We start from the raw sequence: 13,691 nt of genomic DNA, 5'->3' as shown, positions 1-13,691 counted from the left end.
TCAGCTTATTCCAAATTCCCAAATCAGCTAGAAACACTGACTATGACTTGCCTTCATGGAATCTTGGCCCTCTTTCCTGCACAGACATATCCGTTTTTTCATGCAAACTCTTGGTGATTTGGATGCTATTTTTATCTGATATCTCCATACTTTATTGCCCACCCTTCTGTCCTTTATGAAAATAACATCAATCAACAAGTAGGTTGAGTATATTATATTTACAGCACTTATCCAAATCCAAGATCACACCTGGCAAGGTGTTAGGTCCACAGTAGGTATTTCTTAGAATTTTGTTGAATGAATGAGTGATGAATGGGATTCAAAAGGGATTTGCCCTTAAGTAGCCTACTGTCTATTTTAGAAATAAGCCATATGCACACACAAGATAAATAATATAAGAATTTACCTAACTAGTATGTATATATGTATTCCTAACTAGTTTTTAAAAAGTGGTCCAGTAGATCATAGTGTGTGTGTGTGTGTGTGTGTGTGTGTGTGTGTGTGTGTTGTGTGTAAGGAAAGCTTTGTGGAAGAAGCAGAGCTAAATTAGGCCCTCAGAAATATGCGTTATATGGATGTTTGGGAGGATGACCAAAGGCAGGGTAGGAAGAATTGTGGGAGCAAAGGTACGTTTTGGGAAGGGAGTAGCCATTCTGGGTGGGAATCAAGATCTGAGTGGCAGGTTGTAGCCTCACAGAAGTTTTGAATGTCAAAGAAGATACAGAAATGTTTGATTCAGTTATCTCAAGGAGCCAAAGTTTTATCAAAGTGAAGTGCTTTGACTTCTCTGGAATAAAGGTGATGTTAATGCATAATTTTCTTAGTTCACTAGGAAAGATTTCCTAAGGAATTTTTCCTCATTTTAAGAACTTCCTCTCTTAAATATTACCTTGGGTCCTTAGGAGAAAAAGTACTGTTTGCAAGGTAACAAACACACACATTTCAAGTCAAAACAAGAGTCCTTTATTCCATATTCAGGTAACCAACAACAATCTGAAATAATGCTGATTTTTAGTTTGTCACCATTGGACTTGCTGGAGCTCTTTCTCATCCTATGAGGAAAGTGGTAAGCAAGGCTATCTCAGGACAGCATCAAGTACACTTGTGGGAACAGTGGGCGAAACATACACACCACGCTGTCAGTGGAGAAACAGCCCTAAGCAAAAGCCTAGCAAAGGCAAAAAGATCTGTTATGTGATGGCCTCACCAGGAGTAAATGTTTTATAGGAGGACCCCGCCACGTGAAGGGCAGGCGAGAATGAAGACATACGCACAGGCTGCAATCTACCGACTAGTAGGCTGAGTGGGAATCCCACTCTGGAAATGGACTGCAGTTTCCGGGGAGATTTTCTGTATGTCTCTGTCCTTCAGGTTCTGCCCTATGATAGAGCCTGGCCATGGCCACTGTCCTTGGGGTAAAGGAATCTTCTCCCCCAGATACTGTATTCTACTAGTCTGAGGGAGCTCAATGTTTATGGGATTGCCAAGTCTTAGTTAAGAATCAATCGGAGAAAGCCATAATGCAACATATCTAAAACTGTGTTAAATGCTTAATGGGCGCCTGCCAGCTTCCAAACTTGCCAGGAGGCATACTGCGTTTCTGAGGAAGAAAAAATGCAAACTGAGCCCTGAGGAGGTCAACTCTTCAACATCAAAATGTCATATTCTCAACTTGATGTTCCTCTAGGGCACTTGGAATAAAGAGCCTGACATTGATGGCTTATCTCTCCTCAGTTCCCCAATAGGTCAGCGAGTGGGTGGTAGGGTCTTTGGAGGAGCAACGTACCCAGAATGGTTGGGGTACTCCCCAAGAGGTGCTTTGGCATAAATCAGTCTCGGAGAGGCACATGACCTACGTATTTGACTTTAGTTGCATTTCCTGAAGATGGACATTTCGCTTGCATTGTCCGGTGCTCTGCAGGCTGGTTCTGGGCAGCCCTCAGGCTCCAGGAGCTGCTTCACAAGGCTCACTCAGAATCCACTGTGTGGTCGAAGGCATGCTGGGAGCGCCTCTGCTTCCTGGATGAAGCATACAGGTACAAAAGAAATGCCAGACACAGCAAGGCTACTGCTGTGAAGAAGGCAAGGATGCCCATAAAGGCAGGTGGGTCCATGGGCAGGCGGATCAGGCGGCTTTCAGCTGGGATCTGGTTGGTCAGGCTGAGCATGTAGCCCAGAGACCAGGCTATGCTGCTGTTCCCCACCTGTATGGTAGAAAGATGGTTTAGTTCTCAGGGTAGGGTTCAAGGCAGGAATTACACACATACACCACTGTCATCCTCATGAAACACCCACCAGAAACTGCGGCCTAAGGTCAAAGGACCTTCCCAAGTTCAGACACTGCAGAGACTGGGCTAGAATCCAGGTCACTGAGACCACAAAGCCTCGAGGGCCCAACCCTTAGCACTTTGGAGAAAACCGTCCTCACAGCCTCGTCACTGGGATGATGACACAGTTAACAACAGTGGGAGTTTTTCTACTGTCCGGTACAGAAGTGTCTGTGGCTAAAAAAAAGAGGGTAATGAGCAGTTTACTGAATCCAGGATCAGTTTCTAAGCACTGGGGGTCAGTCTAAATAGGAAATAGACTTTGTCAATTTCTTGCGTTAGTTCCATCATTTTTTTGTTTCCATGTTTTTAGGCTGTTTTATTAGATACAAAAAAAGTTTCAAATCTGTAATTTTCAGAAGGAACTCTATATCATTATGTTGCAATCCTCTGTATCTTGAATGATCCTCCTTATTTTAAAGACTATTTGGTCAGATATTAAATAGCTGTACTGAAATTTTTAGAAATTAGCTATACTGTTTTCTTTTGGGTAGTATTTGCCTGATAGTCGAATTTTTTTATTTTTTATTGTATTTTTATTTTATTTTTTTTAAAGATTTTGTTTATTTATTTGACAGAGAGCAAGAGAGCACAAGCAGGGGGAGCGGGAGAGGGAGAAGCAGGTTTCCCACCGAGCAGAGAGCCTGATGTGGGGCTCGATTCTAAGACCCTGGATCATGACCTGAGCCAAAGGCAGATGCTTAACTGACTGATCCATCCAGGTGTCCCTAAATTTTTTTTTTTAATTTTCAAACTTTCCATGTCCTTTTGCTTAACACCTAAGGGTTTCTCTTACAAACAACATGTGCTTGATTTTTAATAATCCAATCTGACAATATCTGTCTTCTAACTGGTAGGTTTAGTCCATTTATGATTATTGTGATTATTGATGTATTTGGACTACTTCTTTCTAATATCTTAGTTTAAAATTTTCAATTAGTGCTATTTTCCTCTTTCTATATTTTTTCCTTTCTTGCCTTAAAAATGGTATGTAAATAAATTCTGCCTTTACAGGATGAGAATTTTAGGCCACTCTTACGACCCTTGCCCTGCTCTCTTCACACTGGATATTAGCTATATTTGAATTTTGGGTTGTTATGGATGGACTCTTACTTTTCTTTGGTGTAAGTTTTCTTTTTTCTTTTTTTAAATATACATTTTAAGCCACCACATCATTTATTCTTCCTGCCTGTATTTTTATAACATTTCCTATTTCTCTTTTTATTTGATTTTTTCCTCCAAAAATATTTTTGACGTCTTTGTGTAGGAAATCTTCTAAGTCTTTTTATGCCTTCATGTTTGAATACTAATTTGGCTGTATAAAAACATCTTTATGAATAAAGGAAAGGGATTTGAAAGCTGGAATTCTGTATCCATCCAAACTGGTATCCAAGGGGACATTGCTTTCTCATAATGTACTTTCCTGCTAATTAGATTCATTAGAAGCAAAGCTTAGAGAGTACATGCCACCAAGAGTCTTTATATGTCTCCAGACAGCCTCATCTTTTTGTAGATGACTCAATTTTATTTATGCAGAAGTAGACAGTCACAGGCCTAATGCTGGCTATTGATCGTTTTAATCTAATTATTGCTAAAGCTAATATCAAACAGACTGACTCCAGGCTTTATATCAGCTATTCCTGAAATGAGAAAATTCTCCCTGAACCTGGGGAACACAGTGCTGGGTGAACATATCAGCGAGGCTGAGTCCTGCCTGGAAACAAGGTCTGGAGGGTGACAAGCCAAACAGCCACCTGGTGATAGCTGGGATTCCAGCTTCAGGCCATCCTGGACACTCGACAGAAAATACAGTGACCTCAGGCACATTCCAAGAGAAGTTCTTCCTTCGTGCTGCTGTAAATCCCTAATACTCTCTGTCACCCTGACATCTGTGTAAAATGGAGAGCAGGTAGTTACTAGCCTCTTAAAGAATCACTGCTCTATTTTAAGCTTCTTTTCTGGATAAAAAGTCTGATCCTTAAAATATTTATTTATACACTCAACAAACATTTAGTAAACACCTTCTAGGTTCTCGTTCCTGTGCTGAATGCTAGGAATGTGAAGATAATGAAGCAGGTCCTGTGCTCGCAGAGCTCAGGGTCTGTGAGCTCTTGGCCTCTGATCCCTCACCCATGTGGAAGGTTCTCCAGTGACACCTCCTCTCAATTCTCCACCATCTTTTCTGGAAAGCTCACAAGGGATTAAAGTCTCTTCAGCTTCCCCTCAGCAAACTGAAATCACCAAAACCCTCTTAACATCTACATTTCTTCCGCATCTATATACATAAAGCTTTTGAGAGGAAGAGTAGAAAACAACCTGTGCCTTGACTTACTTCTTTTTTAAAATGTATTTGGGGCCAGGTCTCCTCGGTGAATCTGTATCCATTCACGAGCAAGTGGTAGATATAGTGGGCTGAGAAGCAGTAGGAACGGGCATACACCTCATCGAACCTGGGGAGCAGCAGCGGGAGCTGAAGAGGAGGTTCCAAACAGATGAGGCAGGCACGTTTGAAAATGCATGTTTCAGAACACATTTTAAAGAATCTCATCACCTAGAATTTCATAATACCATCACCATAAAATAATCCAATTGTATCATATCATAATGAAAATACCCCTATGCAGTATGGGGTATACCACATGCTGTTGTAACCATTGTGCCTATGGTCAGATCATTGATCCACAATGCAGGTATGAGGTAGGCTCCCTTATTACCCCATTTAGTGGATGTGTGGAAAGGAGAAAGGCGTAAAGTACAAACTCGGAACACTGGCACACATGCAAACAAATGGAATATACTCGGCTCTGCTCACTGTTTTGTACGGATGCTGCCCCTTTTCCTTTAAATACTGACCTGACTCCAGCTCTCTGAGCAGAAATCCCAGGTGCTTGAGTTGAAGGCATTCAGGGAAAAACTCCCTGAAAGATTGAAAGCACTGGCAGTGTAGTAGAATCCTGCAAAGGCCTGGAAGGGGGTCACAGAGAAGGAAGTCAGTTCTCAGAACAGGATCTATTATGGAGCTTTCACGGGGGGAACAAGGAAGTGGGAAAACAGGGCAACAGAAGAGAAACAGAAAGGTGAGAGCTACATCTTCACGGGGGAACAAGGGAATTTTTTGGTGGTTTTTGCTCTTACCACAAATGCCCCTTTAACTTTTGGCTGATAAACCCCATCAAAGGAACAGGCTTCTTGGTCATGGCAAGCTTTGAAGTCAAACAGGAAAGCCACCTTTTCCCTACACACTGATGGGTCCCCAGTTCCTTCAAAAGTGATGATGTCATCAGGGTCATAATTTACAGGCCTCAGGTCTGCTGTGCACAGGCTGTCAAATATGTAGCCCCCAGTGAGGGTGGTGACATAATTCCGCGGGTAACAAGGGTTGATGATATTGGTTTTGATGGGAGAATTCTGTAGGTACAAGAGGGAGGTGTCAGAAACCACTCTTTTGTGGAGGGCCGAAGTGTTTCCCTCTTGCAAATCCTCACTATTGCTACCCTCCCGTGCCAAGAGAGACATGGATGGAAAACGTGCCATTTTTGTGTAGGGTGCACTTGAAGGCAACTCCCAGGTTGTCTTGAGAACTCCAGTGGGGGTGGGTGAACAGTTATCCTGCACCAGGCATGATGCCAGGCTCTCACTCACATTATCTGACCCACCCCTTAAGACAGTCCAGGGAAGCAGGTTTTATGAAATCCATTTGGATGGGAAAACAAGGTATGTTTAGATTAACTGATCATTTTGAATAGAACATTACCTAGCCACCTAACAAAGTAATCCAAAAGGTTACAAATAAATATATTATGAAAATTAAGGTTCCCTCCCAACTACTTCTAGCCACCAGATCCCCTTCCTAGAAGCAACCACTATTGCCAGTTTTTGTAATTTCCTGCCGGAGATACTTCTTGCATGCCTATGCAAATATCTTTTCTTCTCCTCCCTCTTCCTTTTTCTAAAAACTATACATGGTAGTACTCTATGCACAGTTATGTCCCTTGCTTTTCTTACTTCAGAATATACCTTTCACATCTTTCCCATTGTACACAGAGAATGGCCTCTTCTTTTTAGTAGCTGCATAGCACTCCACTGTACAAATAACTTATACAGGAGATTCCTTAGATAAGGAATATGAATATGAATATTAAGATGGTTTCCAATCATTCTGCCATTATAAACAATGCTGCAGCAAATATCCTTGTTACATATAAATCTTTGATCCATTTGTAATTTATTTGGTGTAAAGATTGTAGTAGAGAACCTGACTTTACTTTTTTCAAATGACTATCCAATATTTTATCTACTGGTGAAAAATATTCTTCTCATGCTAAATTCCAAAGTGTGTTTGATTCTATTTATGGACCCCCTTTTCTAAGGAATTGGATTTGAACACTGTCCAATTTCAAAGGCACCGAAGTATCTCCTGCCATAAAGTCTTGACTCAGACAATATTTATTCTAACTTTTCCAATTTACTGATGTAGGAAATTGAGATACACAACAAAGTAATGCAATCATTTAACAAAGGCCAGTGACAGGACTCCACACATAAGCCTACAGAAATCCAATACTCATCCAATGTAACTCTAATGAGTGTCCTCCAGAAGATCTTAATATAACTGAGTCTTTGGAGGGAGCAAACAGGCTCCTTTCTGCTTCAGTGGTATGAGAAAAATCCATGATTTTCAAAAAATTGTTATGTCTAATTTGTAACATGTCACACAGGGTCACCCTATGGCTGAAATATTGGTTTAAAGGAGGAAAAAAAAAGAAATGAATCAACTGGTTATTTAATTTCCCCCTCCAAATCTGATATACTTTTTAAGTAATTAAAACGAAATAAATTATTTCTGGCTTGGCCTGGAGAAGAAGCAAGATAATACCAATTATTTCTGACTTGGGACATATAGGAAGCTCAGTAAAGATGATTTCTTTAAAAAAAAAAGATTCTATTTATTTATTTGAGAGCAAGAGAGTGTGTGGGTGAGCATGACGGTGGGGGGGTGCGACAAAGGGAGAAGCAGGCTCCCCACTGAGCAGAGAGCCCAACTTGGGTTCATGATCCCATCCTGGGATCATGACCTGAGCCGAAAGCAGATGCCTAACTGACTGGCTACCCAGGCGACCCTAAAGATTATTTCTATGCTCTTTTTGGAGTTTGAGTAATTGGGATGGCATTCTTCAAATGTAATTTGCTGATGGTCCAAGTTGCTCAGGCCCTCAACATTCAACAAATCTCCCCTGAACTTACTGTTTGCACGGCACTGGGCCTAAAAGGTCAACCACTGGGCTTGAGAACACAAAAGTCCACTGGAAAACTGCAGCATAACTTGGTCTTAGAGTAAATCTCATCAAAAATGGAAAATAGTGATAGGAACTATCCTTAATAGTGATGGGAACTATTAAAAGAACACACCAGGAAACTACTTTAAAAGGAAGGTACAGGACCGCTAATGAAAACTATGTCTTACTGAAGGATACAAACCAAGAACTAAATAACTGGAGGGATATTTTATAATTCTGTACAGGAATTCATAATATCATCGATAAGCCAATTTTTTACCAAATTAATTTTCAGTCAATGCAACAGCAATCATAATCTCAATGAAAAAAAATTTCCTTTCTATTACTACTTAAAATGATTTTGAAGTTCAGAATAAACGTCTGAGACTAGAAAAACAAACTACTGCAACTAGAATAGTTGGTTCAAGAATTGAAAAATGGATGAATAGAAGAGGAAATCCAGAAACAGAGTCTCCTTATCCAAGGACTTACTAGTGGAATGCCTTAGAATCCCTGAAATAATCAGAATGCAAAAAGTCATCACAACTTCGTTGATGGGAATCTAGATGGTTTTTAATTTTGTTGGAAGACTGCCTATTTACCCAATTATATAAAAAATACACCTATCTTTCGATTCTATCCTACAGAAGCAAAATCACTAATTCATAAGTTTATATGCACAAGAGGCTTTATTGGATTATTATTGCTGCAAAAATAGGACAGCCTGGTGTCCATCAAGATAGGAACAGTTGGGGCGCCTGGGTGGCGCAGTCGTTAAGCGTCTGCCTTCAGCTCAGGGCGTGATCCCAGCGTTCTGGGATCGAGCCCCACATCAGGCTTCTCTGCTGGGAGCCTGCTTCTTCCTCTCCCACTCCCCCTGCTTGTGTTCCCTCTCTCACTGGCTGTCTCTGTCAAATAAATAAATAAATAAAATCTTTTTTTTTTTAAAAAAAGGATAGGAACAGTTGACAAATTGTGAAGTACTAAAGGGTAAAAAAAATAAGTTAGGGGGCGCCTGGGTGGCGCAGTCGTTAAGCGTCTGCCTTCGGCTCAGGGCGTGATCCAGGCGTTCTGGGATCGAGCCCCACGTCAGGCTCCTCTGCTAGGAGTCTGCTTCTTCGACTCCCACTCCCCCTGGTTGTGTTGCCTCTCTCGCTGGCTGTCTCTGTCAAATAAATAAATAAAATCTTAAAAAAAAAGTTAGATTTTGATCTGGAAAGTCAAGAGCATGATGTATCAAGCTGTGAACAGTGAAGACATTTGATGAATAGGATTGGAAAGAGATTCTTTCATTTATACTTTAATACGTTTTTTGCATAGTTTGACATTTTTACAATAAAAATGTACTTTCTTTTATAACAAAATGAGCAATACAGTTTTTCTTTTTAAATAATGGTACTTGGAATATTATGTGTCCATAAAAATAATAATTTGAAAGGATATTGAACAACACAGGAAACTGCTCATGATATATTGTTAGGTTAAAGAAAAAGCTGGATATAAAACTATATATACCATATGAAGCCAAATTTGTAAATACACATATTTGCACCCGAAAAAAAAAACTGGAAGCAAATGCAACAGTATGTTTAAGGTGGTTAATTCTAGGGTTTTTTGTTTTGTTTTATTATTTATATTTTTTATGTCTACTTTTCTAAATTTTTTTGTTCAATGTGTCTTACTTTAAAAACAAAAGAAAGAACTTTCTTAAAGAGAGGAATAAGGACAGTGAATGCACGTCCCTAGCATCCAACAGGCTGAGACTCCAGCCCTGGGGCAACTGGAGGCTTGTTCATAAGAAAACAGTTTGCAAGGCTTATATTCAGGTATTGTTCTCAGATGAGGAAACCAGACCTAGACTGGTGGAATTTACTCAGCCAGTGTTCGTGATGCAGTCACCTTTGTGAACCTTCTAAGTCGGGGCTTGGCAACACGTATTTGGCACATGAAAGTACTGGTCAGGCAGGTCTGGACGTGCGTTTGTGGGTGATCCTTGGCACACCTGGATCCTTCCCTTACCTGAGTCAGAAAGCTTTGAGGGCAGAGCCACCCTCTCAGGCATCCAGAGATTACCAGGCAAATTGGAGAGCTTGCCCCTGTTCTCTGAGCTGACTGGCCACAGTAGAGGCTGGGGTCTCCCCCTTCTGTCCCCAGGCCTGGGCTCACACCTTGAGACCTACATGTTCAAACCCAAATGAGACCTCAGACAGGTGGAGTATCTGTTTCTCTACCATAGATTCTTGGATAGTCATTCTTTAATAAACATTATAAAAATAAAAATCACACACACAAACATTCCCCAGGGCCAGCCAAATTTAAGAGGTTAGCTTCTCTGACCTTCACTCACCCTGTGAAAAGGGTGATTTCACCTGCTCCTTTCTCCTGTTTCAAGTTCAGAGGAGACCCTGACCTCCATCCTGTCAGGACTAGAGCTGGAGTGGGGGCATTAAGCATTGCTAGAAATAAAAAGAGATGAAGAAAAGAGGTGTTTCGAGAACTTCTGTCCTGGAAAGAAGCATGTTGGCTGATGTACGTTAGTGAGCATGTGGGGAGGAGTGGTGCTTAGTGGAGGGTTCCCTGTGGGGTTTGGTTTGGCCAAGTGGGGGTGGTGTGAGTCTGGGGTGGGTATTGGGTCTCTTGAGCTCCAAAGGCTGCCTGCAGGGTCCCCCACTCTGTCCTTCCCAGGCATTGCTCAGCCTCTCCCAACAATGCCTGCCTGAGGCTCCAACCTTTCCTGTGAGGCTCAAAGAGATCTGGGGAGCAGGCCAGATCTGGAGGATGAATTCTCACACCTGCATGACTACTCGGTAAATGCAGGGGTCTGAAGATGTCCCTTTTGCTGATGGCACTTTGGTGAGCCAGACTATTTTTCCCACCGGCTAGTGGCTGGGGGAATACTACTTCCTTCCTCAATTGCCGAAGTAGGTGTGTGGGGGGGGTTAACCTATGGTGCCGTGTCTACTATGTTCACAGGCCGACCCAGCCCTTGTCCCCTGCCCCTGGTTCTCACCAGAAGCCAGGATCTGTGGCCTCTGGTTGGCCTCATGCCCCTCTAGGAGATCAAAGTCCCTTTCCTTCATCTTCATTTTCCCTTCTCAGCCGTGCATGGCTGAGATGGGTGTCCCCTAAACACTGGAGTTTGGGGTCTAGGGTCTCATCCAGGGAGCCTGTGTTTGCTGACACACGGCACACTAACACTGAGTTGACCTTAGTGACAGCCTTCCAGCTGATGCCTGAACTACCCATCAGTGCCATGGAACAGTTACCATGTGAATTACTGACCAATGTGATGGAATTCTGTTACTCCAAAATCCCACCATGTAAAGGGCATCAAATCTGCCTAATGTAGGCCCCTCTAAAAGGAGGCTGAGCCCAGGGAAGGCTCGGTCCTCTCCCCTGTCAGCAAGTATTTCTCCTGGGACCACTTTTATTATTTTGTCTACACTCAGGGGAGTCACAAAATTCCCAGGCTTATTTAGCTATTGGTTTAAAACAGTTTGTATCCATAAAGAGATCCTAGGTCTTGAATCATTTACAAAACATCTGGTGTCCTGGAATTTCCCTAGACTTCTGACTCAAATTCACCGGAAGTGGTCAATACAACAGAGAGAGAGAGAGAGAGAGAGAGAGCGCTTGGGCCCCCCATGAGTAAACTGGAACGTGCTCTCATTTCTATCCACATTCTAATTGGAGTGGCAAGGACAGACCCCAGAAACCAAGGCCCCCTCCCCTCAAGTTCCCCAACGGAGTACCTGCTGTCCTCCCTACCTCCCCACCCCGGCTTAGGTACCTGAAGGAGTATTGCCAGAAACCTCTTCTCAGCCTCGTTCCGACCGTAGCACTGGAAGCTATGTGTGTAGAGTGTGTACACATAGCCGTACAGGGACACTTTCATGATGCTGCTGGTGTTCAGCCCTACCTTCTCTTCAGCGGCAAAGGATATTTGGGTGGAGGCACCCCCTAAATCCAGGGCACCTGTGGTCTCCACTCCATTTGGATGCACCCACATATGCCACAGGTTCTTCTGCACAGTGGAAAAAGGAAGCAAGAGAAAAGTCGAGAGGCACCATCTCTGTTTGCCCAGGGCTCTCCACCCATGACCCATCTCTTATTGCTAAGAAGTATGACACAGGGAACCTTCGGGGGTCAAATCTCTCCTTTATTTCAAGGGTGATGAACTCAAGTGCTTTCAGAGGCTGGGCAGGCAACATAAATGAGTGAAGCAGATTAGATGTAGACAACAGGGAACAGTGGGGACTGTGGCAAATGGGGGACTACATGAGCTACACTCTGTTCCAGTTAGTTGTTGTCATGCAGAATGTGAGTCCATTGTTACCAGTGCTTCCAATTTTTGGGGGGTGTGGGGGTCAGGACAAGCTAGATATGTGGATTTTTATGTGAAATTTCCAACATTTTAATTGTTGACAATTAATTAAAATTTAAGAATATATTTGAGGGGGAACAAAATAGGTCTTGGGCAAAATAGGTCTTGGGCAAGATACAGAGGGTTTATGCCCTCTGTAACATGGTGATTATCTCTCGGAGTTGGCTTTCCTTTGAACAAGGGGCAGGGCATGTGGGGACTGCAGTGTAAGGGACCCGGGGACACAGGATATGTTGGGAAGCCTGAGGGCTCCAGAAATTTCAGAGCACTGTGGGGCTTTGGGAAGAGTTCAGCTACCCTTCAAAAGACCCAGTGGCTTTAGATTTAGATCCTCCCACCTCCAATTTCTTATTGGTTAGTAAAATGATGATACTCCCTCTCTTCTGTGCACTTGGTCCTGCTTATGATGCAATGTTTTTGCCCCAACTATATGTGTCTTTTCTTAGCTATTGTTCCATAGGTGTTTCCTTAATGCTTTATATGATAGGGATGACACCAGACAGATGCCCCTGTCAGCATGCACCTCTACTTTAAGTGGCCACCCACAGGGGATGAGATAAATAGCAAGATTAAAAACCATGCATTTGTTTTCACACACCTCCAGGAAATTTCCCATTAAATAGTTGGCTGTAATCCATCCATATATCCCTTCCTCTTGCCCAGAAATGATTTGAGCACCCCTAAAATCAAAGGGCTGGGACTTGAAGTAGTTTTGGATGCTTGCAATGACTTCATTAGCTGCTGTTTCATTTTGTAACCTATGCAAGGCACAGAACACAAAAGGCTGAGTGCCTGGACAAGAGAGTCTTGAAATAATCTCACTTAGGTGAAAAGGTAAACCTCCCCAGCCCTCTGCTGACAGGGATGATTTTCCAGATGTGTGCAAAATGGCAACCCTTTTGCAAGTTGAAGCCTCCTAGGCAACCGTGAAGGCAGATATACTTGTTACCTGTCAAACTGCCAATCAGAAAAATAGCTTCAAGTAAAAATACCCCTTGTCGTCTCCTCCCTTCTCCCTTACCTGTTCCTATCCCATTCTCTAGCAACCAGCTAATCAAAAGAGCCTCCTGCTTATTCACCAGTGCTCTCAGATCAGCACAGGAAAGGGGATCGGTGAAGCCGTAAGGGTGGCATAAGTAGTCTCCTGGGGGCATCACATAAAGGAGTCCTTATCAGGTTAGAAGGAAGGGGGATCTGAGGAGAAAGGGCGATAGGAAGAGGGTTGAGTTTTCAGCAGTCCCTGCTTTGCTCTTGGGGAGGGCTTCATCATGAGGAGATATCATGGCCATCATGGCCATCATTGGATTGAAATCCATCAGTGAGCTGACCTATGGAAGAGTGTTAACATAGTACTCCAATATTTCCCAATGACATAACATTATAATATTCATTTGCTGCCATTTTACCTTATAGAAGAAGATTCACTTGGGAGATTATTTTCCCTTTCATCTGTGGATTAAGAAAGCAAGGGGCCCCGGCTCACTCTTGGCTCAAGAAGAAAGAGCCATGTTACAATCTGAAGGTCATACTAATTCAGCAGCAGATTATCACTGCTCGGAAAATAATTCGAGAATTTTCCTTGTTTTATCAGTTCCCATCCCAGAGGATTCTCATTATTGCTTCTTTTTATATTTGACTTTTCTAGCAATTAAGATGTCAGCTAGTTCCTCAGGAGGAATGGATCACCATCAGAAAGTTTTATAA

At 42.5% G+C, this 13,691-nt stretch overlaps 1 protein-coding gene across 1 annotated transcript in view; it reads right to left on the bottom strand.

The window, feature by feature from the left end:
* Window positions 1-940: 940 nt before the first annotated feature.
* The window catches only part of ENTPD3 (ectonucleoside triphosphate diphosphohydrolase 3), a 32,917-nt gene continuing 20,166 nt past the window's right edge, over window positions 941-13,691 (bottom strand). The window contains exons 6-11 of the mRNA XM_045798179.2: window positions 12,586-12,745; window positions 11,394-11,627; window positions 5,463-5,735; window positions 5,181-5,291; window positions 4,660-4,797; window positions 941-2,204 (exon numbers count right to left, since the gene is read on the bottom strand). Of these exons, the coding sequence (XP_045654135.1) occupies window positions 1,968-2,204; window positions 4,660-4,797; window positions 5,181-5,291; window positions 5,463-5,735; window positions 11,394-11,627; window positions 12,586-12,745 (1,153 nt within the window). The 3' untranslated portion in view covers window positions 941-1,967. The remainder of the gene's footprint in view (window positions 2,205-4,659; window positions 4,798-5,180; window positions 5,292-5,462; window positions 5,736-11,393; window positions 11,628-12,585; window positions 12,746-13,691) is intronic.

Source organism: Ursus americanus, chromosome 20, assembly GCF_024610735.1.
Source record: "Ursus americanus isolate L20-20 chromosome 20, mUrsAme1.1.p, whole genome shotgun sequence".
Taxonomy (NCBI): domain Eukaryota; kingdom Metazoa; phylum Chordata; class Mammalia; order Carnivora; family Ursidae; genus Ursus; species Ursus americanus.
Note: the sequence above shows the minus strand (reverse complement) of the source record. Positions and strands in the feature narration are given on the sequence as shown.